At 47.7% G+C, this 27,094-nt stretch overlaps 1 protein-coding gene across 12 annotated transcripts in view; it reads left to right on the forward strand.

Annotated features, from left to right (window-relative positions):
* WDR20 (WD repeat domain 20) overlaps positions 1-27,094 on the forward strand; it is a 55,983-nt gene that overhangs the window by 14,795 nt on the left and 14,094 nt on the right. For 3 of the 12 annotated variants that reach the window (XM_019747230.3, XM_019747224.3, XM_074326908.2), the window contains exon 2: positions 18,573-18,755. The exons of 3 other annotated variants lie outside the window; for them this stretch is intronic. In XM_019747230.3, coding sequence (XP_019602789.1) covers positions 18,573-18,755 — 183 coding nt within the window. 6 more of the 12 variants (XM_019747229.3, XM_019747223.3, XM_074326910.2 and 3 more) reach the window with 5 other exon arrangements.

The following is a 27,094-nucleotide window of genomic DNA, read 5'->3' on the forward strand; positions in this document are numbered from 1 at the left end:
CACGTGCATTTTACCTCAGCACTGGTAACAGGGAGAGGCGTGAAAGAGAGCTGAGAAATCTGGTCAGTTTAAAAGGTTTTCTTAGAAGGAAAGTGTGCCAATCATTCAGATCACTAATAAGTTTGCTGTGTAGGAATTTTTCTTTCATTGGCGGTGGTAAAAGGTAGATTTTCCCCCCTTAACGTTGAAAGTAGGGTATGATTATGGTAGTAAATGTGGAAAGTTAAAGTAAGAAAAATCCCATCTCTCACAGCTGTTAGTACTTCGGTGTTTTTCCTGCCAATCCTTTTTCAATTGCCAGTTACATATTCTAAGCACAGTTTAAGTCCCTAGTACCTAATATTGTGCCGGGCGCTGTTTAGATGCTCATTAAATATTTAGAGAAGGAACCCAGGTACATGGTCTTTGTCAACTTTAAAATCTTCCGCAGCTCCCTAACTTAGCACCTAGATAAGCACTGCGTTTGTTGATGGTGCTCATAACCTATTTTAGAGTAGTTGAGCTTTACATGAAGGGATGATTCTTTTTTTTTTAATGAACCTATTAGATCATTGTAGAAAGTTGCTGGGGCTAAATACCTTGGAGTCACCTGTGAGTTCTTTTGTTCTCAGTCTACTCCCAACCCTTCAGTAAGGCCTGTTGGCTTGGCCTTAAAATAGATCCAGACCCTGATCCCTCCCATCGCCCCCTCCCCAGTTTAAGGAAGCATCAGCTCTCGCTTGGATCATACAGGGGTCTCCAGATGGGCTCCCCGCCTCTTACAGCCCCTCGCCTCTTACATCTTCTGATGGCAGCCAGTGATCTTTTAAACAAATAGGTCAGATCCCATTTCTCCACTGCTTAAAACTATCACTTAGAATAAGATCGCATTTCCTTGCCATGATGTGGTGCCATGCCTGTCCCCAAAGCCCGGAGTGATTTGCTGCCACACTCCCTCTTACGCCTTCGAGCACATTCCACCCTCAGAGCCATTGTGGGTGCTGTTCCCTCTGCCTAGACTCTTTTCCCTGAGTTGCCCCCCTCCCTTCTTCACATCCCTGCCCAAATTATCCTGCCGAAGAAGCTTTCTGTCGCCCCTCCCTGGAAAGGCACCCCCATCACCGTCCATGTCAGTCCCTCGACTCCCTTTTCCTGACTGATGTTTCTGCATAGACCTTACCTCTCTGATTCTCCCAAAGTCCTTGGTTCCTGGCTGGCCGTCTCCCTCCTGCCGTCCCCGGGAGGACAGATGTCTCTGCGGTGCTGAGACCCAGTGCCTGAGACAGTGCTGGGCGCACATAGTAGGACTCAGTAAATGCTGAGTGAGTGCTTTATCGCCAGTAACTTAGTGAGAAAATCTTCATTTAGGACACAGGTATTAGGACTTCTCACAGGCGTATTTTATTTCTTAAGTAGGTAATAAATTCACATGGTTCAAAATTCAAAGGGCAGGCAATGAAAAGCCTGGTACGCTGTCCCCTAGCCACTTGTTTCCCACAAAAGTAACCAGTGCGAAGTTCTTGTGTGTATTTCCAGAGACAGCCTGTGGTCCTATACACAAAATCAGATGCAGTCCTCCTTCCATTAAAAAAATGCAAATTTTAGTATCCACACTGTTTTGCACTTTGTTTTTGCTTTGTTTCCTAAAATACATTTTGAGGATTATTCTTTGTCAGCTTTTCTTTAGTTTGTAATAGCTGGACAATATTCCATTGTACAAACATTGGAATAAACATTGTCCTGTAGTTTCCCCCTTTGATTGACATTGAAGTTGTTTCCAGTCCAGTGTTTAGCCGTAAAAAATAATCTTGTACATATATCGTGTTGCCATGTTGCTAGTGTGAGTGGAATTGCTGGGTTAAAGAACATGTGTATTTGTCATTTTGACAGACACGGTCAGAATGCCCTCACAGGTTGTACCAATCTCCGCTTCTGCACAGCGTGCTATTATTTGATCTTTGCCAATTTGACACATGAAAAATGGTGTAACACTAGTTTCGTGTTTCTTGTACTATGAGTTAAGTCAGCATCATTCCATATACTTAAGAGCCATTTGTATTTTCTTTCCTGTGGGTCGTTCATGTCCTGTACCCATTTTTCTACTGGGATTCTGGTCCTATTTTCTTTTTCTGTTGACTTACAGGAGCTCTCTTGTATGTGAACTAGCCCTTGATCCGTGATCTGAGTTGCAGACATTTGGTTCCATTTGGCAGTTGAGTTCTGAGTTTGTTCATGGTGGTTTTTCTACATAGACATTTTATTGTATTTTGTTTTATAGAAAAAGTAGTAATTTTTTCTCATGGCTGTGGGTTTTGGATCATACTTAACCTTTCTAATTTTATTTTTTTTAAAAATCCTCGTGGTTTCTTCTGAGGTTTCATGGTTTACGTGTGCTATCTCCTTGATGCTGCTGAGATTTATTCTGGTACAAGTTATGAGATGGGGTTTCAGACCCCCTTTCGGGGGCAGCAAAGTAATCAGGATATCTTGATCTCTTATTTCTTATATGGGAAATAATCTGTCATCAGTTTTCTGCTGAACTCTGAGTGGTGGAAACCAGTGGCCATGTCTGGTGTATTTTTCAGTGTGTCATGGTTACCTTTATCTTACCAATGTTGACCTAAAAAGAGTGATTGAAATGCAACGTACTGGTGAGCATTGTTTTGAAACAAATTTTGTAGAACTTGCATTTGGTCAATATTGGTAAGATTAGTAATGAAAGGTGCAATGATAGCTAATTAAAATTATGTACTAACCCTGAGGGGCATGTTTAGTACATTATATAAACTAAAGAAATAAGGGGTTGTCCTCTCTCATTTGAGTGACTTCCTTGATTAATGCCTGGTAATGCCAATTAATAAAGAGGAGAGTGTAATGGGGCTTGATTCTCAGGTGACTGTTTCTTGTACCTAGTAGATTCCTTTTGGGGGCCATCATCTTGCAGGTCTTGGCTATAGTGACAGAGGGTATTTGGGGTCACCTGCAGCAGAATCAAGATGGTCTTTCGCTGCTTTTGCTCTTTTGTCCCCCTTTCCGTGCCACTTACCTGACCTTACCTATTGTCCCATTTCTGCTTGCAGTGCCATTTTCACCTTGGGGCTGACTTTCCCAGGCTTTGTAATGGCTGCCTTTCCTGAAACCATCAAATCCAGGCTGAGCCTAGTAAGCAAGTTAGCCTACCAATGGCCTCCAGAATTTCTCTGTGCCCAGTTCTGTGATGAGGTGCTCCCACGCAGACATTTCACAGGCCAAGTGCACACCTGTCTGTCTGCTTGACTCTGCTCGCGTGCCGCCCATGTCCTTGCCCGTGCCTATTTACTTTTTACATATGCAAACACTGGCCCCTCTTGCTTCTCTCCTTCCTTGTAGCAGCGATTCTCTTACGTGTGACCCTCCACCAGCAGCACAGCCCCTGCTCAGAACCTGTGGAAATGCAAGCTGGTCAGTGTGCCGGCTGGGGATTCTGATGTGGTGAGTTTGAGAACCACTACCTTTTGGGGCTCATCCAGGGCGCCTCACAGCGAGCACTCAGTACAAGCTGAGTGGCTATTTCATTTGTAGACTATTACTAGCCATTGATTAATTTGTACATCACCACAGCTACCATTTATTCAACACCTACTGTGCTGGGCACTAAACGGGGTGCTTTCCCACACACTGTCGTCCTCACAGACACTTTGCAAAGTGGGTGGTGGTGTTTCCCACTTCATATAGATGAGGGAGGGGAGGCTCTGGGATGAAGCCAGCGGCCAGGGCTACGCAGCAGGTGGGCAGCAGCACCCTTCTAGCACCCCACACTGCCTGTGGTATAAACCTTGTTCCCAGAGAGTACGTGTGAGTGTGGGGCTGTCTGTGGTCGTGGAACAGATGGTTGTACTACCCGTATTTCCGCTTCCCCCGTCGTAGTCTTAACCCCATCCACTACGCAGCAACCTTCTAGCTTTTTAAAAATAGAAACACAGACTATTTGATTTCACTTACTTATACTATGTCAGAGAAGTGGGAGGTGAAAGGCTTTGCGATCCTAGTCCAACCCCTGCAGTTTCACACATCTAGCCTTCATGTTATATGTGCTACTCAGTGTTCTGTCTCAGAAACGAACTCATACTTCCGTTGAGGTAAAAACTGGTCTACTAGACAGCTCTGGCCTCTGAACTTAGATTATTTTTACAACTTTAAAAAATTATGTATGCTACGTTGATTTAGTAAAATCGTAAGTGGCTGGAAAGAGTAATTTTGCTGGCTTTGCCTTGGTCCAACCGTGTTATGAAAGTGCGGTGGACAGGTGACCCCAGATGGAGCACTGCTTGGTCCCGGGGACGGTGTCATTTCCGGTGAGGAGCGAGCCTGGCGTGTAGGCTCTGCTTCCTCTTACCTCTTTGACCTGACCCCCTTCTCACATTCAGACCCCCATTTATGCACGTATTTGCACACACATTTCTGGACAGGTAACTAGATAGACAAATACAAGTATTTTTTAAGTGCCTCTGAGGAATCAGATGCTTTTTTTCATGCTAACGCCTGTGCCTCCTGGTTTGAGTGCATCTAACAAATGTAAATTGATGTTATTTACTTAGTAATGATAACTAATACATAGCACTTTGTGCTGGCACTCTTCTCATCACTGTACATATTTTAACTCCTTAATCCTTAAACACTGTATATGGGAGAACTATTTTATTGCAGTTGCCCCCCCACTTCTCTGCAGGAGGTACGTTCCAGGACCCCCAATAGTTGCCTGAATCCACAGATAGTACCGAACCCTCTATCTAGTATGCTTTTTCCTATACATACACAACTATGACAAAGTTTAATTTCTAAATTAGGCACGGTAAGAGATTAACAACAGTAACTGATAATAAAATAGAACAGTTATAACAGTGTACTGTAATAAAAGTTATGTGAATGGGGTCTCTCAAAATCCCTCTGTGCTGTACGGCCAGAGGGGAAGTGCTGCACAGAGGGAGAAGCCGTCCCAGGCGGGCGGAGCGGGGTGGCCTGAGAGTTCCTCATGCCTCGGAACGGCACGCAATTTAAAACTTATGAATTATTTATTTCTGGAATTTTCCAGCTAATATTTTTGGACCATGGTTGACCATGGATAACCGAAGCTATGAAGAGCGAAACTGCGGGTAATGGAGGCTGCTGTGTCTCCATTTTCCCATTTTGTGGGAAGGCGGAACACTTGTCCAAGCTCACAGGGCTAGGAATGGCAGAACCGGGACAAGACCCAGGCATCCTGGCTCCGTGGTCTCTGCTCACAACCACTCTTCAAACTGCAGTGGAGCTTTTCAGCCAGCGCTTTCTCTAAAATGAGTCACTTCACACTTTTGAAATGGTACACTGTTCACTGTTTTTGTTTTCCTGGGCTGGGCCCTGTGTGGAGGGTGGGATTGACGTGGGAGTTCACACAGAAATAATCCAGGTCCTTTAAAAATGTTAAAAAATTGAGTTGTTTTCCAAACTCAGGCAGAAGTGTGTCCTGCCACGAAGGCAGGTGGCCTCCCGGAGTGGGGCAGCCCTGGGCTCGAACACCGCGCCGCTGCCTACCTTGCCCAGCCTGCTCGTGCTCGGGACAGGCCCTGCTGGCCCCCTGCACTTCACCGAGCCCTTCCTCCTCTGGCTCCCTGAGTGTGCCGCACTTTCTCACTGCCTGACGTGCCTGTGTGTGGCTTGAAATCCAAGAACTTGGTGAGAACAGGGCAAGTACTCGGACTTGCTGTGGACCAGAAAGTTTGGGGGTGTTGTGGGGTGTCTCTTCACATTTAAATACAAATCCGGTTGCAGTCGTCTAGGGGAACAGAGCTCAGGTCTCTGCACACCTTGGAGACTGCCTTTTGCTTTGCAGCCACAGGGGCTGCCTTGGGGCCCTGCTGGGACGTGGAGCTGCCGCCGCCGTGGTCCTAACCGAGTCCCAGCCCAGCCGAGCTGCGGGCCTGCCTTTCCTCCTTCCCGCCTCTGCAGCCGTGCTTAGCATTGCGGCCGGTTTCTGCCATCCTTCGCCTGTTTGCGTGCATCCCTGCGGGCCCGAATTGTATTAGTGGGCACTTGGCTCTGCTGCAGGAGGATGGTCCAGGGGCTGCAGGACCTTTGGAAAGAGCTGAGGGAGCGGCCGTGGCCTTAGTTGCTCAGCACACAGCCCGCTCGAGAGCTTTGAATTATCGAGGCACCTCCCTGCTCCCCACTCAGGCCTCCCTGCTCCGTTCCCCGCTTAGAGAGGGCTCGCCATAGTTGGAGCACACCTGTGAACTTTGCACCAACTAAATGAGTGTCCTGTGGTTCATGCGACGCTTACTGGGTGTTGCAAAGTCTTCTGTAGTTTGTTATAAATAATATAATTTTAAGGTCTGACAACTAGTTGTTACCGAGTGATGTAGAAACAAGAAGACCACAGGTGAGAGGAAAGGAGACTGAGACAGGAGGCTTTGCTTAGGTGACCCTCATGCTTTTCCGCAGTGCACTGGGTTCCGTGCACTTAATAGGGAATAAGACCCGAGCTCCAAGTTTAGTTGCAGTTTGAACTGATTGTATGATTTTAGGCAGTTGACTTCTTTGGTCTTAATTTGCAGCATCTCGAGAATAAATGCGCCTCCTCCCCTTTTCTTAAAGCTCTGCTCCCGCTCTGTTTGTCCAGCTCTGTCTGTCGTCTGACCCCGTGAGTGGAAGACGTCGTTACCTGTATAAGGCTGCTGTGTACAGACATGTACCACAGTTATTCGCACTGGGAAGTGAGCGGCTGCTCGTCCACTTCTTTGTGAATAGCTTTATATGTAACTTTTTAAGCTGGGAGTTGCAAGTTTTTAATTATGTATGTTTTATTCCATGAGATAATGAATGAATGACAAGTGCTTAGAATGAAGCAGTTGTTGTTGCCAAGTGGTAACTTTCGGCTTGCGGTTGATTTCTGCCTTCACTGCGGAGCTTCTTACTCACTTCCACGCTGGTTGGCCTGCTAACCTACATTGAAAATGCAGCGCTGTCCCCACTGAGACTTCCAGGACAATGCCATCCCTGGTGAGCCTAATATTTTATTTCAGGCCTCAGGATTTTAACTTTTAAATGCTAAAATATTACTGACTGCAGAAAGACAAAGTCTACTGTGTGACCCTGTTAGCGCTTTCTTCTGGATTGAGTTTTCCTAGGATCTCTAGAGAAACATGGGATTGATGATAAATTCTCAGTGCAATTCTTGTGAGAAAGATGAGAATTCAATTTTAGATTTACTTTAGAGAAAATTGGGAGGTAAACGTGGATTTCCCAAAGACGGCTGTGGGAAAAACTGTCTTTATTTGCCACTGGAGCAGATCAAGAGCACACCGTGACCCTTCTAACACTGTAGTACTTCCTATTTGAAGAGAAACAATAGAACCAGCCATGGCCTCCTTATCTGTCCCCTGAATGGGTGTCTCCTTTAAAGAATTTCCCTGTCCTTTCTCATCCCATTGAGTGACATCATTGGTGCCACAGAAACCTTAGTAACAGACTCCAGCGGTCCTACTTCATGTGAAACTTACGATTTGGCCAGTTCGAAATCTATCATCACCTGTTGGTGATACATCTTCCCACTGGTGCATTTACCTGATGCAACAGTAAGCTTCCTTTTATGGCAAATTTTGCTGTTCACAAGCCACAGATGTTTCTGTGAGCCTGTGCCAGGCCATAACATGCTTTTAAACTTCTAAAATAATTTTGAAATACCTTTAGTAGTTTTTTGGCCTGTGTTTCTTTTTTTCCTTTTTCTATTTAAAAAATTACAAAAATAATAATCATTGACAAAAAGTTAGACATTAAAATAGGCAAAAAATTGCCGCCTAAATACTATTCCCTCTATTAATAACCACTTTTAATGTTTTGATGAATATCTTTTCAAATTGTTTTCTTTGCAAATATATACACATAAGTAAATATATGGCCCAAACAGAATTATACTTTTTTAATTATGGAAAATTTCCCAATTAACACAAAAGTAGAGGGCATGGTATAATGAGCGGCCAAAATACCTGTCACCCAGCGTCGCCGTTGTCCACAGAGGGCTCGTCTCATCTGCTGTCTCACCCTGGCCGCGTTCTTTGAAAGCAAATCCCAAACATCTCTTTTCTTCTGTATTTTTTTCTATAATACACGAACTGTTTTGGGAAAATAAAACCACATTTTCACGTGTAAAAAATTTACATTTGAACACATTCTGTTTTTTGACAGATTCACAAATATTCTTTACAGTTGGTTTCTTGATTTATAAGGATCTCTTTATTAACTGTTTTGCTTTATTCTACAAGGCATTCAAAATAACAGTACACCGTTATTACTAACAATATGATTACAGTATGAGTACAGTTTTAAGATTTCTTTGTATTGTCTTTACAAGCCCATTTTTTATTGTTGCAATTTTCATTTAATAAATAGCGTATCCCATTTTTCTTTGCTGGTAAGTAACTGCCTTCGTTTTTAAATGGCTTCATGATATGTTTACCCATAGCCTTCTTGGAACACAGAACATATTAATGTTTTGTTACAAACAAAGCTGAGTTGACTGTACATGTGTTTGCTCATTACATTTTTTAAAAGTGTAAGACAGCATACAAACAAGAATGTGTGTAAGTTTAAAGCTGTATTAATTTTTCACAAAGTGAAAATTCCTCAGGTTAAGGGACAGCTTTCCCGGCCCCCCCAGAGCCTCCCCTGTGGCCCCTCTCCCACCCTCCCCACTTCCAGCCTCACAGACTAGCTTTCCTTATTTCTGAACTCCATATAAATAGAATTATTGAGTATATGCTTCTTTCATACCCGGCTCCTTTTGCTCAAGGTTATTTTTTGAGATTCGTCATGTTTCTTGTCAGTGCCTGCATCCTCTGAGTCATGCTCAGTGTGGCCCCCGTTTACCGGCCTGCTGGAGGGGCATCTGTGGTGCCAGTCGGGGCTATTACAGATCGTTTACACACTTGAAAAGTATCTTCTAAAGATAGAGTCCTAGGAGTTGACTTTGTGTTTAAAGGAAAAGAGGCTTTTGTTGCTGAAATGTTGCCAAATTGCCCTGCATAAAGGCTGTGCCAGTTTACACTCCCACGGGTCTGCCCATGGTGAGGCCTGCCCTGCCCATTCCTGTGTGTGCCAGTCTTGCTGGTCCATGTTTTGAAACTGGCTGCTCTTGCGTTATGAGGGCTATACCAGTGCTTGAGACATTTCAGGTGCCTAAAAGGGCTTTTTAAATCTCGGAGGGAAACAAATGCCAAAGATGTTTGAGTGGCTGTTACTGAGATGACCTTGTGCCCTAAAAAATGTTGGGTTCGTTGGGGAGATAAGACGTACATGACAAATGCCCAACAGCCCAAGTGCCAGCTGAGCCGATCCAGTGATGCTGTAAGACTTCAGATGAAGGAGAAATGAGAGCTTTTCCTCGCACTGATTTGAGGCTACTTTCTTCAGCGAGGCTTCCTGGAGCGGAGACTATTTGAATTACAGAGGCCAAAGCCACTATTTTGGCCACCTGCTTTAGTGGCTAATCTCCCTTCGTTGTGTAATTCAAGTCTAATGTTCTGTCTAGCTCTCTTGCTCCCTGTTCGAAAATACAGCAGCGTGCTGCCTCCAGAATGTTGTCATTTGATGTAAAATTCCTGGTACACATCAGTGTCACTGGGAAATTTTGTACGGTACTGAGGCAGTAGTTCATTGTCCCAACTGAAGTTGGGTGATTGATAAAAAGTAGTGGCAGCTTCATGTGATTCCAGGCACGGTCCTCTGAAAGCTGGGCAGGGTACCACCCCCCCTCCTGGGCCTCGGGCGGGAAGAGTGCAGGGTCTGCACACAGCTGGGGATTTAGGGCATGTTTCACCTGGACTGGGAGCGCCTCTCAGACTACTGATGTTACTCAGCAAATTACAAGGGCTCTGTGTGCTGTGCCAAGTGCAGGCTCGAGAGGAGTCTAAGTGCAGGGAATCGATAGCCCCGAAGTTACGCGGCATCTGGGCAGCCTGCTCAGCGGCCTCCAGGTTGCCAGGAAGGCATAGAACCCCCACCCCCACCCCCACCCCCACCCCCACCCCCTTCAGGGGGAACTTTTAAAAATTTTCTAAAAATTTCACGAGTATCTTTTGCAGAAATGAAAGCATCTTGCCTTTTCTTCCATTTGAGCTGTTGGCATCCCCGTAGGAATAGGAATGCGTATTTCTATGCATAGTTAACAGAAGGACTTAACAAAAATCGGTCATTTGAATATGTCAGCATTTTGATATGATGAGATCTGGTGTTAGTATGTGTGCAAGTCACAGTTACCTGATGTTGACTCACACTTTTTCTTTAATGAAGGAATCGGTATTTCGTTAGCCTAAAGGAAGCACCAGGGCGGCCCAATTGCCGCGTGTCGCGTTGTGTCGTGTTGTGATGGGGATGAACCTGGGCCTGGAGTGCAGCCTCAGAGAAGGAAGAGATGGCGGAGGTGTTGCAGCTTAGCAGCTTCTTAGGTTCCTTTGTAAAAAGTACTCAAGGGAAGAGGAGTAGATTTTACATCGCGAAGGGTTTTACGTGACAGGTGCATTGGGGGAAAATGCGCGTGAAAACAACAGAAGCCTGGGAGTTCGCACACTTGACTGACAGACAGTGCTGGGCCGGGGAGAAGATGCTTCTCCTAACGCAGCCCTGCCCCCCTCCCCCGGGGGACACCCCACCTTGCCCAGAGACTCCCCTGGCTCCTGCAAGAGGTTTTCTTTGCTGAGCAGCAAGCAAATCCACAGACAGTGGCTGTGAAAATTTCACTGAGCACATTTTACGCATTTTGTAACTGCTGTGTTTCCCCTGAAAATAACAACTAGCCGACAGTCAGCTCTAATGTGTTTTTTGGAGCAAAAATTAATGTGAGACCTGGTTTCATTTTCCTATAAGACCGGGTCTCGTATTAATTTTTGCTCCAAAAGACGCATTAGAGCTGGTTGCCCGGCTAGGTCTTATTTTTGGGGAAACACGGTAGCACGGCTTCCCATTGTGGAGTGACATGAAGGTGGCCCCTCACAATTCGCCTGTGCTCTGCGTCACCTGGCTCTTTGTCCTTCCCGTCTCTTTCCCTTCACGGAGTTCCCTGCCTCACTTCTCCTGGCCCTGCTGCTGCCACGCATGTGAGAGGAGCTCTGGAAAGTGCGTGGTGGGTGCTCATTCCAGGGTCAGAGCCATGAGAGAAGCATGGCGACACGTGACAGTTTGTTTTTAGTGAGGAATGGGCCGGGGCGCCCAAGCACGTGTGGGCTGGAGCTAATGTCTGAGAAGGAAAGAGGAAGGGAAGGTGCCCTCTTGTGGAAAATTAGATTGGAAGAAAACTGCCCTAAACTTGGGTCCTGCTGCTGTCTTCAGGAAAGTTAGGGCAGAAAGAAGTATTCCTGTTTTTCCTTGCTTCTGTTTCTTTGTAGGTGTCCGTGAATAATGAGAATTGTTCAAAGCCTGGATGATAAGCCGCGAGCCCTTCTGTGTTCAGAAGGAGAAATACAAGTTTAAAAGAGGGGAACCATCGTCTCTCTAGTGCCTTTTAAGTGCTAGGCATTATGCTTGGGAATTTGGTATGTTACTCCATTTTAATAAAACAGCCCGGTGAGGTAAACGTATTGAGAAGGTAGGTCTGGAATCTGGGCCAGATGGAGCAAGGCTGGAATTCTGATTGTCACCAAGCATAGGACATGGTGTCACACAGTGATGGAATTTTCGAACTAGGTGCTGCCTGAGAGGTTACTTGTCAGCTTCCTGTCAGAGCAGCGTGGTGCAGAGGAAGGGGCACAGGCTGGGATTTAGGCAGCCTGGACTCCACCGCCTGCCCTCCCTGCTGACTCGCACCCCTTATAAGATGGGCGTGGCGCTAGTACTTAGGGCACAGGTGTGTGACCGAATCAGCGCTGCTGCTGCTACGGCCAAGGTGCTTTGTAAACCGGAAAGTGACTTACAGATACTTGCTAATGGAGGTGGTTTTCTTTCACAGATGGGCACCCACCAACACATCAGTTGTTAGTTAGGATTTTGGTCAGCAAAAGGATTATAATTTGGTTTTATATGTCCCTGGATGTGGTCTCTTCTGGTTCTTAACACTTCTGTTCCCGTAATTGTTTCACTTCTACAATAGATATTTATTTAATGGTGCCTCCCGTGTGCCAGGCCTGTCACAGGTAAGTTTCCATCCTTTTCAAACACTGAAACTATACAATTGATTGACAGTTTTTTTCCTACTGGGATACGTGATGCCAAACCTAACTGACTTTTTAACGCCCTTGGTGTCTTTGTTTAAATATGCGTTAGACTCTTTTAATACCATAATGCCAGTTACGCAGGTGTTTGGGACGTACCTGTTGGCCTGAAGGAACTGCGGAACATGGACGGCATGTGTGCGTGTCTCACAGGTTAGCCTGGGTTTGTTTCTGCCTCCAGGACAGCTGGCTGGGCTGGACACTAGAGCCTGTGCTGGACACTAGAGCCTGTGCACTGCCTTACAGCTGATGTCACCCGTGTCACACTGCTGACCTGCGTGGGAAGTGTGGGCAGTGAGCTATTTGAAAATGACTCTTTGGTTTTACTGTCATTAGAGCCAGGTTATTTTCCACTATGTTGGAGAACATTTTGGTTGAATAGTACATTGGACTTCGTTCTCACAGGGACTACATGTCAGCTCTGAGTGGTCAGCCTCGTTTCATTCAGCCTATGACTTAGGGGGCTCTGGCGGTTCCCCAGGGTTCAGCCAGGAGGACCAGCTTGGTGTGGTCCAGCCCCAGACTGGACTCCTCCTTCGCAGGCACTAGAGACCCCCAGCCTGACTGGGTGAAAAGTCTCCCCCAACAAGCACCATGGAGCGGTCCTTGTGACGTGGCTTCCTTTGGATCCCAGGTTTTAAGGTAGGACTCCCGTGGTTCCCTGCTGTCTGAGGAGGTGAGCCTTTGTGGCCCTGGGAAGTCACCCCTTGTTCACTTTGGCTCCTATTTCTGTTGTCTGGGATGCGGTCAAAGGAATGATAGTCGAAAGCACGACACCGGTTCTCTCCTGGTTGGCAGAGGGCACGCTGGAGACGTCTGATGCACGGGCGCTGCTCCGGCCTTTTGCATTAGTCTGTTCAGGCCGCCAGGGACTCAGCAGCCTCCTGGTGGTTTTCAGAAGGAGCTGGACTTCGATGATACACGGAATGCAGTTAGCAGTGGCACGGAGTCATAGGTGACAGCCAGGCGGAAGTGCTCTGTGCTTCCCGGGGGGAAAGGCCGGGTGGGAAGAGCACAGGCAGGCTGAACAAGTGCCTTTGGGGCTAACGTGTGTGAAGGGAGGGGTGATGAGGCCCATATTAGGGAGGCCTGTGGGTGTCCAGCTGGGGAGGCCAGCCCTTGCTATGTTACGCCTGGCAGAGCCCAGGAGGGCTCAGTGGGAGAGTGACCTGCGGCTTCGTGAAGACTCATCTGGCACAGTGCACAGAAGTGGGTGGAGGGAGCCTGGGGCTGAGCCAAGAAGGTGGGGGCTGGGGAAGGACAGGCCCATAAGGGCTCTGCAGCTGTCATTTGGGGACGGGGTGCCATACAGGGGACCTGACTGAGGCAACAGCCTTAAAGCTTGGGAGACGGGCTTGGAGGGAAGACAGGTAAGCTTCTGGTCTGGGTTGGATATTTGGCAGCTGTTATATATGCCAGTAAAAGAACTCGTTTCTGGCAAGTTCTGTGGGACTGGTAATCTCTGGGGTGATTCTCGGATGAGGAAGGAGAATGTGAAACTTTGGGAAAATAAAGCCCACTTTTACTACCTACATCGCCCCCGTGTATTATCATCCGACATGCAGTTTTTCAAAGACGCCTTTCTGAGATATTTTCTGTTCCACATCAAATGCTTCTGGGCCTCAGGACTGTCTAGTAGCAGGTTCCCACGAAGAGGCTTCATAGGCCCACGGGCCTTCTCTGAGCTCCTCTAATGGCTGTGACAGGGTGCCGAGGCCCTGGCAGGTTGAGCGGGCCCCCTGAGCCCAAGGCAGCGCTTTCCCTGTGGTGGGCTAGCCCCTCAGGTTCAAGGCCCTCTCCTGCGTTCCTGTTGACTCAGCAGCTTTACTCACCTGGCCTACAGGTGGGCTCTGGGGTCAAGGTGTGAGCTGGAACAGGCGCTTCTCTTGCAGACCTTTGTGGTGCAGGAAAGATAAATGCTAGTTAGTGCTAAACCGACCAAGTGATGCCATATTTCAATGTATTTGTCATAAAAAGAATTCCAGGGATATTAAGGATCGAAAATCCAAGGAAAAGAGGAGCATGACATTTTAAAGTTGGTACTTACTGATCGAGGATTTTGGTAATTCGCTGTTTCTGTAGTAGGAATTTTCAGCCATTTAACATTTTTCTATGAAGTTAAGAATGAGACTGATGACTTATTTATAATCAGTAAGTCCTTATGCAGAAGCTGATGAGCATTACAATAAAATTTAATCTTGAAAAAATTCGGAACAATTTTAGTTTCATTCATTCAGTGGATATTTAGCATTTGTGACATACTGGATACTCTACCGGGGCTGCATAAGCAAATACGATCTAATTCTTAAAATTGGTAAGACATTTTTAAAAATTGGTTTGCCTTTAATTCATACTTAAGAATTCAGATAATTGGCAGTAATCAGGATGCAGAAACATTAAAAATATCCCAAAATGCCTGAAACTCATCTATGCAAATCCATCAAAAAGCTGAAAAACAAAAGCTAATTTTATGGAACAATACAGTGGTGACTGTTTAATAAAGACCTTCTGTCCTTAAAGGAATTTTTGTGGTGATTTTTTTTCATCGTTGTAACTGTATTGTAATTGATGATAACAGCCATAACACAAGAGTGTTATGATGTAAGTGATTAAGTACTAAATTTTGTGGAACGAACTAAGTACTTGAGAATTGAGATCAAGGAGCCAGCCCAGAGAACAGCTGGTGGGAAAATGCTTGCTGAGGTGAATTCCTGGGGACGGGCGAAGGGGACCCCCAACCAAGAGGGCCCCTAGTGAGGCCGGGCACGCCACAGGTAGCTCGCTGTGGAGGGCAGGCCAGGTGTGGCTGCAGGCAGGCGGGCCTTGACCCTGACGCCCCCCAGGTTCCTGGCTGTAGAATGTCGGAGTGTTACTGCCGACTTGGAGGCATGACTGAGGTTCGGGGAGATGATGAGGGTAACGTTCTGGGTGCCTGGAAAATGCTCCATGGACGGAAATCGGTGCTGCTGTTAGGGAGGACGGAGGGGGCCAGGCCATGAGGGCAGGACTGCCGGGCACGGCATCCTTCTCTGATGGGACGGGAATTAGGAAGCCAGGTGACCCGAAGTGGGATGTGACAGGGCTGAACTAGTAACGGTAGCTGCCTTTTGAGTGCTCCTGTGTACTCTGTGCTTTATATCCAGTATCTGCCAGCCTCACCAGCACCCTCTGCGGAGCTGGGGGCGCTCAGGGAGAGGAAACAAGCACCTTGCACAAGGTCACCTTGCTACCAAGAGGGAAGGCAAGGCTCGAACCTGTGTCTGCCTGCTTCTAACGTCTGGACACTCGCCTAGCAGACTGCCCTACCTGGGAAGCTGTCTGTAGGGCTGCTGACCCCGCGGGGAAGAGGAGTGGCAGGCTCAGGTAGTTAGTCCTGCTGCCGAAAGCAGAGGGGTGTGCGTTCAGAGGCCATGTGGGCACACCCCACCCCACCCTGCAGAAAGGAGCAGCAAGAGGAACGAGGGCAGCAACCAGGGGTGGAAAAGGAGACTGACCTAGTGGTCGCCTGTAGAGGCAAGAGGCCAAGGTGAGTCGGAGATGGCTGTGTGGCGCTGGGCCCCAGAAAGCCCAGGCACCAGTGGTGGGGTCCATCCACGCGCTTCTCAGAAGTATGTTTCTCGTGCGCACTGAGCCATCACTCAGGCTTCTCAGAAATCCTTGCTTAAGGGAGGTGACATGTGGCCTGGCCAGACTTCTGCTGTTCTAGTAGATCCGTTCCTTCGGGGGTCGGAGAGGCAGGGGTACCTGAGGTGCCAGTATTCTCAGTGTCCCCTTGTGCCGTCTAGGACAGTGCTACTCTCACCCGTGTTGAAGTGGCCATTTTAAAAATGTCCAGTCTATCTGGACTGACACTTTTGTAAAGTAAAAGAAGAATTACTCGGAAAAGAAACTTTTGAAAAAGACACGCAGAATGCAAACGCTAATTGCTTGTTATTAGACCCTACAGATACAAAATTACTCTGTCAAACTGCCATAAAAGTTTCCAAAGCTTATTCTGTTTCTGAATTGAATTTTGACTGCAGACAGTTCAGCTCCTCAAGGGCTGGGACACGTCGAGAGCAGTGATCTAGGAAGAAGTCTTGTTAAGCAAATCAGTCAACAGGCTGTTTGCAGAGTATTTACAGGCTTGAGAGTAAAACTAATCGCGTGGTTGGCACTTAAAATACTTCAGGTGTTTGTTCACATAGGACGTAACTCTAGGTGAAGGCTTTTCAGTGAAGTTCCGTATTAGGGGGCAGGGATGTAAACTAAACAGGCCTAGAACTGAGGCTGATGGGTTCCTTTTGCACCAACCTAATCGTTATTTCAAGGGATCCATTCGTTCCGATGGTCGCCGTCCTTGGAAAGAGGTGCGTCTACTTCCTCTGCTGTTTCTGCGAACCATTGTGTATTCCTTTGCTCATTCAACTTAAATTAGTATGTTTTGTCTGTTAATTTTTGGTTTGCCTTTGAATTGATTTTTGTATTTGGTGCATAATTTGAGGTGTATTCTTTTAGGGGTAAGTTCCTTAAGCAAACTTTAAAAAAAATCTCTTAAGCGTTATGTATGCTGATACAGAGATCATGTAATAATTTAATCTGTTCTTATTTCAAATTTGATTTTTGTGTCTAGCTGCCAGTGTGTCTTATTTTATATTTTGAGCTATTCTGCTGATGTCTTCCTCGCTCTGAGGTGATTTGCTGTGTTGTTCCCTTAGCCTAGGATTCTGGCCCCGCCTGTAGGGCCCAGCCCAAGTCTTCACTCAGGCGGCTCCTCTGGCTCCTTTTCTACCCTTTCCACTACAGGTCACCACCGCTGCTGAGCTCGCTGCCTCCCAGCACAGCGTCCTCCCTGCCCTCTGGCCCCTTTCTCCTCGCTCCAAAGTGTCGGGCCTTCCTTTTGTACCATGCTCTCTCTATGTCACGCCTGTCACAGCTCTTCCGTGTACATATTCTCTTGGTTCGTCCTGCAGACCACCATCCCCACTTTTCCTGCCTGAGGCTGGACATGCGCTTTCATTCCTTAGCCCCGAGCTCCCGGAGTGACTTGGGCCACTCACGTCCAGACTCCCAAGTGGTCGGGTTTTGAGTTTGCTCACAGATGCCTGTAATTTTGGGGTCATCTTTTCTACTCTGTGTGTTTATTATCTGAAGAGTCAGACATTAGAATCCTCAGTACAATGTCACAGGCCTGTTTGGAAGGAAGAAATCCTTAGAACCTGTGCAGGGGTGGCCAGTACGGATCTGGAGCTGTAAACCCCAGAACATGCACAAGCTGAAGCCATGTTTTATAGGACAGGTTCAGCAGCATTAGTTGTCTCCATCTGTGATTCTCCAGTGGGACCGGGGCAGTGGGTGGGAGGGTGGGTGGGTTTCCTTTATTTCAACAATAACAGCCCGGCGAATTGGACCACACAGAACATTTCCCATGAAGAAAAGACTCCTGCTTTTAAAGAAGGGAGGCACATTGAAAAATCACGGTTAGCTCAAGTCAGTCATTTGCTTTTGACTTTGGGGAGTGTGGGTGTGTTTTCTCCCTGTCCCCTCTATGGGCAAACAGACCTCGGTTCCAAATCCAGCCCTGCCACGTACTAGGTAGGTATGGTGACCTTGGTTGAGTTATTTAACTTCCCTAAACTTGTTTTCTCATCTGTAAAATGGGGAAATACTGTCTGCTTTGAAGGATCATTGTAAAGATGAAAGATGACGCGTGTACCGCACTTGAGTGTGGGCCCGGTGGGTGCAAGTTACCTGACAGTGAGTGCGGAAGTGGGTGGGAGCAGTAAGGGAGCGCCTGCTTACAGCCGGGCAGCACTGGTTCTCAAACCCGAGGCGCCGGCAGTCAGCCGGAAAGCTTCTTAACGTCCACATGTGCGGCCCAGCCCCCTCCTTTCTGGTCCATTTGGTCTGGGGTGGGGCTTGAGAATTGGCCTTTCTGAGTTTCCAGGTGACGCTGCTGCCGCCACTGCTGGTCTGGGGACCACACTTTGAGAACCTCTGGGCTACAGGTAACACCCGTGAGCATGGAGGTGTCGTAGATGTATTCGAAAGCTGACTTATGTGGTTAGACGTACTCAGTTAGAAAATGCTTGGATGCATTTTACAAATACTGAATTTAGTATCTAAAGGATTTTTCCTCCTGAAGTTCAGGAGTCCTTGTTAAATATATTTGAAGCAGAACAAGTTATGAAAGTAACAGTTAAAACATATTATGGATAGTCTAACAATATCACATTGGCTAAGGTATGTGAAAGTGCTTTTACAAAATGCTAAAGCTGAAAAAATATTTTAAAGACTTTGTAAGATTGAACATCGTAGCGGAGAGTATAAAATAGTGTAACTTAGCTTTCTCGTCTCAACGTGCTGTTTACCGTGTGTATTTTTCTCTTTCTCCTCCAGGCTGCTGACTTGAGTAAACCAATAGATAAAAGGATATACAAAGGAACACAGCCTACTTGTCATGACTTCAACCACCTAACAGCCACAGCAGAAAGTGTCTCTCTCCTAGTGGGCTTTTCCGCAGGCCAAGTCCAGCTTATAGACCCAATCAAAAAAGAAACTAGCAAACTATTTAATGAGGAAGTAAGTAGCATCCTGTCTTAGCTGTTAAGACTCCCTTTAAGAATTGCTATGTCCTTACCCAGGGTAGTGGGCTTTGGTCCACAGTTTGAGCTAAGCCCGTTTTCTCATTCTCTCAGCCGTCCTGCCTAGTATTACCCAAGTTGAAAAGTGGTGAGTTAACTTGTTGACGTTTACCTGTTCTTCTTTGGGGCAACTGTTTTGTGTGTTTTTTTATGGAGTATGCTCAGGTGTTTATAGCAGGTACTTTAAAACTCTTTTAGAATGGCGAGAGGGGTGAGGCCGTAACTTGAAATTTATAATTTAAATAAGAAAATACAGAATTCCAAACTTGGTTCACATCACCAGAAAATTTCACGCAGATCGAAGAACTTGGTGACATTTATTTAGGCTGTTTAAATTACAGTTAAAGCTTTTGTGGTATATTTGACAGGCATTTGGCTAAGGAGTAATTCTCTAGCTCTTGAAACTATTTGCTGTTAAAATCACCTTTGACATAGTTAGAAATCCTGGCACTTCAAATTGGACCACATGCCCTAGCTTTTGCCAGTGTTGTGGTCTGTGCTGGGATTTCTAGTACCTTCAGTTTCATTCTGGAAGTAGCCGAGATTCTGAGCCATCTGCTCAGGAACACGTCAGGACTATTAAACGTGGCAGGTAGAAGTTGCCAAATAGATTATATTTGTTAAAGCTCCGAGTGGGCTTGCAGCCCTGAGAATTGCTGTTACACAGTTGATGGCTCCTGTCTGTTTCCGTAGGACTTTCCTAGCCAATGGGAAAGATGACATAGGCTTGCCAACTTAGAAGCCCTGAGTCCACGCTCTATGTAACATCGTGGACCTCAGCCATGATGTGACAAGGGTCAGGCCATGTGGGATCCCTCTCTCAGGAAGGACAAGAGGTTGTGCCCTTGCATGATTTGAACGTCATTAACTTGGAACAGAAGCGCAGTACAAATTCTGGCTTTTAAGAAATCATTTGGGGAAGAATATTCATCTTGACGAATTGCAGTTAAAATTCTGATTCTTTTGCAATCTTTATGGTCTATGCTGTCGTGCGTGTCCAGACCCCACCCGCCCGCGGGGCTGCTGTCTGACGTCACCAGTGGACTTGGTGAGATCTTTTGAGCCATCATGCCATCTCCCGTTAGTGTCATCTGGGTTGACTGGGAACAGAACTTGCCATCTGGATTGATAAACTATAGAGGAAAAGTAGTTAATCCCATTTTTCATTTAAAAAATCTTCAGCAGAAAATTATTCTATTTACCTAGATATGTTATTATCATCATCTGAGAAAATGAGAAAATGATTTCTCAGTAAGCTGGACAGTTTTTTTGTTTGTTTGTATTTGGTTGGGCTGAGTGGAGCCACAAAACAAGCCTTCTTTGCACCATCAATAGAAATTGTGAATTTGGACTCATGGTGGGGCTGTGTTGGTGTTGAGGTAGGGGAGTGTTACTGAGGGGGAAGGGATTGGAACCGTGTGAAGGGCTGTTGGTCAACAAAATCAGGAGGCTGCCCTGGCTGAGGATGGCACAGATTGCCACTTAGAGAACAAGGAGGGTTTGTGTGTCACTGCTGCGGGAGGGTGGAGACGGGGGACCGGAGAGCACAGGTCCCTGGAGTCCCAGGCCCCGAGAGCACTCAGCGCGTCAGCCAGACCCGTCCCTGCTCCTGCACAAATGGGTGTTGCAGGCGGGAAAGCCTCCTCGCTCTTAGTAATTGAAGCATGAGTTAACGCATACTGTCTTTACATTTTATTTGAAAAGTGGCTGTTCAGAATGCTGGGACTCTGTACGGTGTGATGCCATCTGGGCATTGACAGCTCAAGGCTGAAGTTGATTGCCCTTCACAGTAGGGAATTCTTTGGCTGTGTGGATGATATTTTCATCAGATTTTGGTCAGGATGTCTAAGAGCAAGGGTCGTCAGAGGTTTGTTTCTCAGGGTGCCAGAAATTGGGGCTGATGCAATTGTCATGCCATGCTTTGCATTGGTACGAGAGTTAGAGGCTGCGGAATGTTTTATATATTCCCTCTGCCCGGGACGGTGGGTGACTGTTGCCATTTTGCAGCTGAGAAAATTGTCAGAGAGAAGGTAAGTGAATTAATTGTGCAGCTCAGATGCAAATTGATGATGGAGTTGGAACTAGGAAGTAATTCCAGAAGCTGTAAGCCCGTGTGGTTGCAAGATGGGTGGGCCCTTGTCTTCCCAGGAGTGCGCAGTCTCGTAAGATGGACACACAGAGTACGGGGGCATGTGTTACCACAATGCTATGAATCAAGTACCAAGGGCTATGTGTTCACTGGATTCCTCAGTAGGTATCAAATGCCGTAAAATTAAAACGGAAGTGAAGCTCGGTGGAGGCTTCCAGAAGGTGACATTTGATATCTGGGTCTTGAAAGATGCGTAGGAGTTGGAAAAGGGTGAGAAAGGCCGTCAGAGCTGGAGAACACAACCTGGCGTGTGGAGGACTAGCTCGGAACCAGATGTGGCCAAATGTAGCGTGTGGGCCTCGGGTGGCAGGAGCCAGAGCTGGACAGAGAAACTGGAAGCAGGTCGTAAAAGCCCCTTCATGACACGCTAACAAACTTGGATCTGACACTGGAGGCTGTGGGGGACCTTTGCGCTTTTCCTCAAGGGAGTGACAGGATCACATGTGTTTTTTTAGAACTCTTGTCAGCACTTGTGGAAGGTGGATTGGAATGAAGAAAGAGAGAATGAAGGTAGCAAGACCAGTGAGGAGGCTCTAGTAACTGTCCAGGTGAGAGCTGAGGCCTTGAACTAGACTTGTGGCTGTTTTCCCATTCATTTGACAGACCTTGATTACCTGCCACGTGCCTGGCACTGGGTCTGCAGTGGCAGATAACCCCCCCTGCTGTTACCCCCTCAGAGGGAGGGGAAAAGGGTGTGAACAATAGCAACACACACACACACACACACACACACTCACACACACTCACACACACATTCACACCTTTGGCAAATGGTGACTTGTGACGTAAGACAGTGGGCCTGAGAGAGAAACATGGGGCCTGCTTTAAACCGGGAGGCGGAGAACATCTCTCGGAGGAAGTAGTGTGCTTTCAGCTGAGCCTCGCAGGGAAAGGAGGCCATCCGGGTAAGGAACTGGAGGCAGAGCACTCTGCAGGAAGGAGAGCGGGGGAAGGCGGTTGGCTGGGAGGACGGAGAGAGGACAGTGTACCGGGGAGGGTGCTGAGAAGTGGGGGCGTGGCCTTGGAGGGCTGTGCCAGGTGGGGTCGGGCCCAGCTGTGTGTGTTCCCCTGAGCTGTGCGATCCCTAAGAAGGGAGCAGGAGCACGCAGCTGTCAGGCTGGCATTTTTTAAAATTACCCTGGCTGCTTCGTGGAGAGCAAATTAGAGGTAGGAGCAAATCTTGGGTTTATGGCTGTCACCTTACTCCCCTGGGTAAAACTGAGGAAGGAGCAGGTGTTTGGGGTGGAGGGAAAGGTCAGAGTTCCATTCTGTACTTGTTAAACTTGGCAGGCCTGTAGGTGGTCGGTTACATGGATCTGGAGCTCAAAACTAGAGGTGAAAGTTTGGGAGTTGTCAGCATGTAAACGGTGAGCACATCCCTGAGATTAGAAGAAAGGTCTGTGGAGACAGTACAGTAAGCGTAAGAAGCGTGCTGAGGACCGAGCCCTGATTGCACCCAGGATTCTTGCCGTCTCATCATACTGGCTCCAAAGGGGCTCTTCAAGCAGTCAGCTCATGGCCATGAACTTGCAGACTCACAGCCTGATGGCCTGGAGGCCGAATGCCTAGGGTTCCGACTCGAGCTCTGCCACTGACTGACTGCCGGCTGTGGTCTGTTCCCTCACCTCTTCTCCTCAGCTGGAAGATGGTAAGGACAGTACCTGCCTGCGTGTGGTGAGGATGGGAGGCTAGCAAAGGGCCTGCAGTGAGCCCTGGGCAGCGCTCGGTCGGCTCCGGGTGGAGGCGAAACCCAGAGGGCTCCTCCCGCCAGGGCTTGGAAGGAACAGCTTCTGGGAGGTGAGGAACCGGCAGGTTTGGAGGAGAAACAGCAGTGAGTTTCCAGGACATGAAGGTAAGAGCAGGGCACCCCAGGCAGAGTCCACGCGTGCGAGGCTGAGGATGGGGGCTGCTTAGCACTGTGCAGTGGGTGTGAGCAGAGCGCTTCTCTCGGCCACCGTTACACGTCTGCACACACACCCACTGCTGGTTATTCTGATCTTTGCTTCCTTTCTGGGGATGCCTGGTACATGAAAATACACTACATGTTTGGATGGCATGGAATTGTCAGTTCCAGAAATCTGCCTGAGATTAAAGATAGATGAAAACTTCTGTGTGGGACTCGAGTATATCTTAAAAGGTGATTTTTCCCATTAATTAAAAAATAAAAAAAATTAAAATGCTTGTTGATAGAAACAGTGGGACTTAGAGACGTCCAGAGGTAGAGTATCGCTGATGAATCCTGGGGCTCACTGTTAGCTTCCCTGTTTTGTAAGACCAGGACTCACACCTTCCCTCCGCTAGAGATGCCGCAACCTCCACCTGCCAGTCTGGCCCCTCGAGACCCTGGCTGCTGTACCTGAGCCAGCCCAGGAGGAAGGAAAGGCCCTGGTGCTTTGTGGCCTCCCTTGGGGAATGATGGCCTTAGAGCCCCAGGGTCTCTGCTTTCTCCCGTCTCTCTGAGTTGACTGTAGGTGTCTATCTGTGGCGCTCTGTGCATGTTGCACGCTACTGAGAGTGCGTTGGAGCTATATCCAGGAGGCCCCACACCAGGGGGCCGACCTTCTTAATAAAGGCACCTGGGACGGAGAGTCGCCTCCGCAGCACTCAGCCTTGTGTGAGCACCCCAAAAGAATGAGGGGTTAGCTTCTTCTTACGTGTGGTTATGATGTATTGTGGAGGAGGAATTATAAAGGGAAGGTTTCTATATGATGATGAACTCAGCCTTACTCATCTCTCTAAAACTTCTTGTTATTTCTGGGTTGTGGCCATAGAATAGTAACGTCAAAGGATTTTCAAGTATGTTTTGATTGTTGGGTAAGATGTAAAATTGAAAAAGAACTTGTCATCTTGGCTTCTCTCATTACTGACGTGTAATGAGACCCTCTGTTCCAGACTCTGCTTCTCGCAGGTTGGGAGGCCCCCCCAGCACGTTGGGTGGGCTCCAGTCTCCTTATGGCCGAGATCATGTCTGAGTGAAGGGCACGGGAGAAGGCCCTGACCTTGACTCGGGGCTGCTGCCCAAGGTTGGGAATTCTCTAATCCTACCAGCTGCAGGCGCCAGCCTCCTGGTCAGTGCCCAGCAGTGGGGAAGGGGAGTGAGACCCAGCTTTGCAATGTTCTGTCTGTCCAGCTCTGCAACAAGAGTGGGTCTGTGCATTTGGTTAGTTCTGTCTCTGTCGTTGCTTTTTTTAATCGAAGGGAGGAGATGAACACATGGTGATCTACTCCGTAAAGCTTGAAAATGTTAGGATAAAAATGGCATCTGGTCTTCACTTCCACCGCCTGGAAGTACCCTTCCCCATGTTCCTGCGGGAGCCACTGCCTTAATGTGTTCCACAACCAAAGCCTTTACTGCCATTTTAGCCTGGGGCTCCCCTGGGGCTTTTCCAGCAGCTGCTGTGGTTTGTGAATTTAGTATTTTTGTTACAAGTTAATATCTGCATTTTAAAATGCATACCCAGACCCCCAAAACACCCTTTTCCTGCTTGTCATGTTGCTAGTAGTGCAAGAAAATAAAAAGAAAACTAAGTGCTTTAGAAAGCTTCCTCTTAGTGTCCTTTAGTGTGGGCACAGGTTGATTTGTATTCTTGCTTCTTTGCAACTAGTCTAGTACAGTTAGAAAATCCTGGCTATCAATGCCATTGTGATGGTGGTTTGGGTATGTATGTGTCTGATTTTCACTGGATCGGTATTGGCAATGGGGCGGTTTCTTTGGCATTCGGAGTGGGATCCATGGGGGGAGGCAAGGGTATGGGGGCGCACTCCAGGGCAGGCGTCTTGATCTACAGAAATGGCACGCTGATGCCCAGCTGTGGGGTGTGATTTTTGTGTGGAAGTGATTATTTAAAAAGGCCTTGGATCATCTTGGAATTTGACTCTAATCTTTAATGGAAAGCCCAGTGGGGGTGCCAGGCGACCTCACGGGGACTGTCTTCTTCGCTGCCTCGTCTCCCCTGCGTGCTGTGCAGGTTTGTGGAGTGGGACGCAGGCCCTCATCTGCTCCTTGCCACCAGAGTGTCCTCACCGCTGCCTGGCAGGGTTTCCCCTCGGCGTCTCGCTCCCGCTGGGAGCAGGGGCTTTCTTCTCCTTGTTCCCGCCCCTGCCCTCTTCCTGAGCCCCACACTCGCTTTCCTGTGCTCACCTGAGGAAGCCGCCGCCTGCCAGCAGCACTTGCTGTGTCTCAGCCTCACTCCCTAGTGTGTAACAGCAGACCTCAAACCCCGGCACCGATGCCCAGCGCAGGACTCCTAGCCTCAGCTCCTCCTCCTCCTCACGGGCCTTCCGAGGCGTTTCCTCTGCTTCTCCTTCTGCTTGTGTCCTTAGAAGTAGGATTTTTGCAGAGTTTCACGCCTTCCTTGCTACCCCCTTCCCTTGGAGATCTTAGGGTGTTGCAGAGCTGGCTCTCCCTGTTCACAGCTGATTTCCTGTCTTCCTGGCCGTTCCCATTAGACCCACTAGGTGAGGACACGTGGATTTCTCCCCAGCTTAGTCACCCACGCCCCATTCTTTTCTGTCACTCGGGCTAAAACCAAGGAATCCTCAAATGTCCCCTCACCACCCCACCTACCCACCACCCTGCCCAGTGCGTTGGGAAACAGCCCACCCTGCCACGGTCAAGTGTAAGGCTGTTGTCCCCTGCAGTGGTCATAGCCTCCTCACCGGTTCCCCACCCACCCCGCCTCCCACTCTGTACAGATTGCTGGGGGATTTCACACGAATCTGTCACTTCCCTTTTCAGAAGCCTTGGGGCCCCCACTGCCTGCAGCCTCGCTGCCAGGAGAAATACACAGGGAGCCTCACAGGCAATTTCAAACCTTCTCATAGCCCAGCAAGTGAGGCAAAGTAGGTGAGATTACGATTTTACTTTATCCAATAGATCCAGAATATTATTTCAACATCCAGTATAGTCAATATAAAACTTATCAATGAGTCTTCAGAGTCCAGTGTGTATTGTGCCCTCGCAGCACTGTTCCCTTCAGACCGGTCACCTGCCAAGTGCTGGGGCTCTGGGATGGGCCGCGCAGGGCTTCAGGCTCACAGCCCAGCCCTTTCGCCTGGGCCTCCATGGCCCTGAGTCCCAGCTCCCGACTCCAGACCTCATTTCCTGCCCCAGCTCAGGTGCGCCCGCCAGACAGGTGTGCTTCCCCTCGCCCAGCCTGCTCCCCCTGCGCCGGTCCTGTCTCTCTGGGATGTCTCCTGCGTGGTTTGCTCCCCTCAGCATCCGGCTGGGTGTACACAGGTCCCTGTGCGCGGTGCGCTTCCCCACACCCTCTCCACCCGCCCTCTGCCACCCTCCAGGCTTTGCTTAGCCAGTCCTCCCTGCCAGAGAAGCGCCTGGGCAGGCCGTCCTGTGTGAGGGCACTTGCTCTTCTCTCCCTGGTTGGTGGTTTTCCACAGCACTCATTGCCATCCGGTCTTGTAACTTCATTGTCTTCTCTTTCCACTTGAATGTAAATCCACGCAGGAAGAGATATCTTGTCTGTTTTCATCAGTGCTGTATCAGTGCCCTGGTGTCTGGTATGCATTCAGTAAAGGATGGATGGGTGGGTGGGTGGGTGGGTGGGTGGATGGATGGATGGATGGATGGATATGTGGATATATGAATACAGTCGTCCATCGGTATCCATGGGGTGGTTCCAGGACCCCACTTGAGACCAAAATCCATGGATTTAAATGAAGTGGTGTTGATAGATGACCTACGCACATATCCCCGTGTACTTTAATTCTTTCACATTGATTTCAAGTTAATTGAAATCAGTCTTTCACATTAATTGATTTCAAGTTTTTTTCAACATGTGTCAAGAAATCCACAAAAAACAAAAAGTTGATATTTTGACTATTTTATGCATTTGATAATAATTTGAGCTGCTTTGTATACAAATGACATTTTTATGTATAAAAATTTCCTATTGTTACTCATTCTTAAAAAAACACAAAAATACAGACAAATATACATCTGCTTTCCTAAACTTCCTTTCTGGAAGTTTTCATCCACAGTCAGCAGGTGGAAATATTCATTCGGATGTATCTGACTGTCATGGCAAAAAGATCTTAAACTATCCCTAGATTACTTGTAAGACCTAATACAGTGGAGATGCTGGGTAAACAGTTGTCATGCTGTATTGTTT

Source organism: Rhinolophus sinicus, chromosome 3 (assembly GCF_057876585.1).
Source record: "Rhinolophus sinicus isolate RSI-liver-muscle chromosome 3, RSI-T2T, whole genome shotgun sequence".
Taxonomy (NCBI): Eukaryota; Metazoa; Chordata; class Mammalia; order Chiroptera; family Rhinolophidae; genus Rhinolophus; species Rhinolophus sinicus.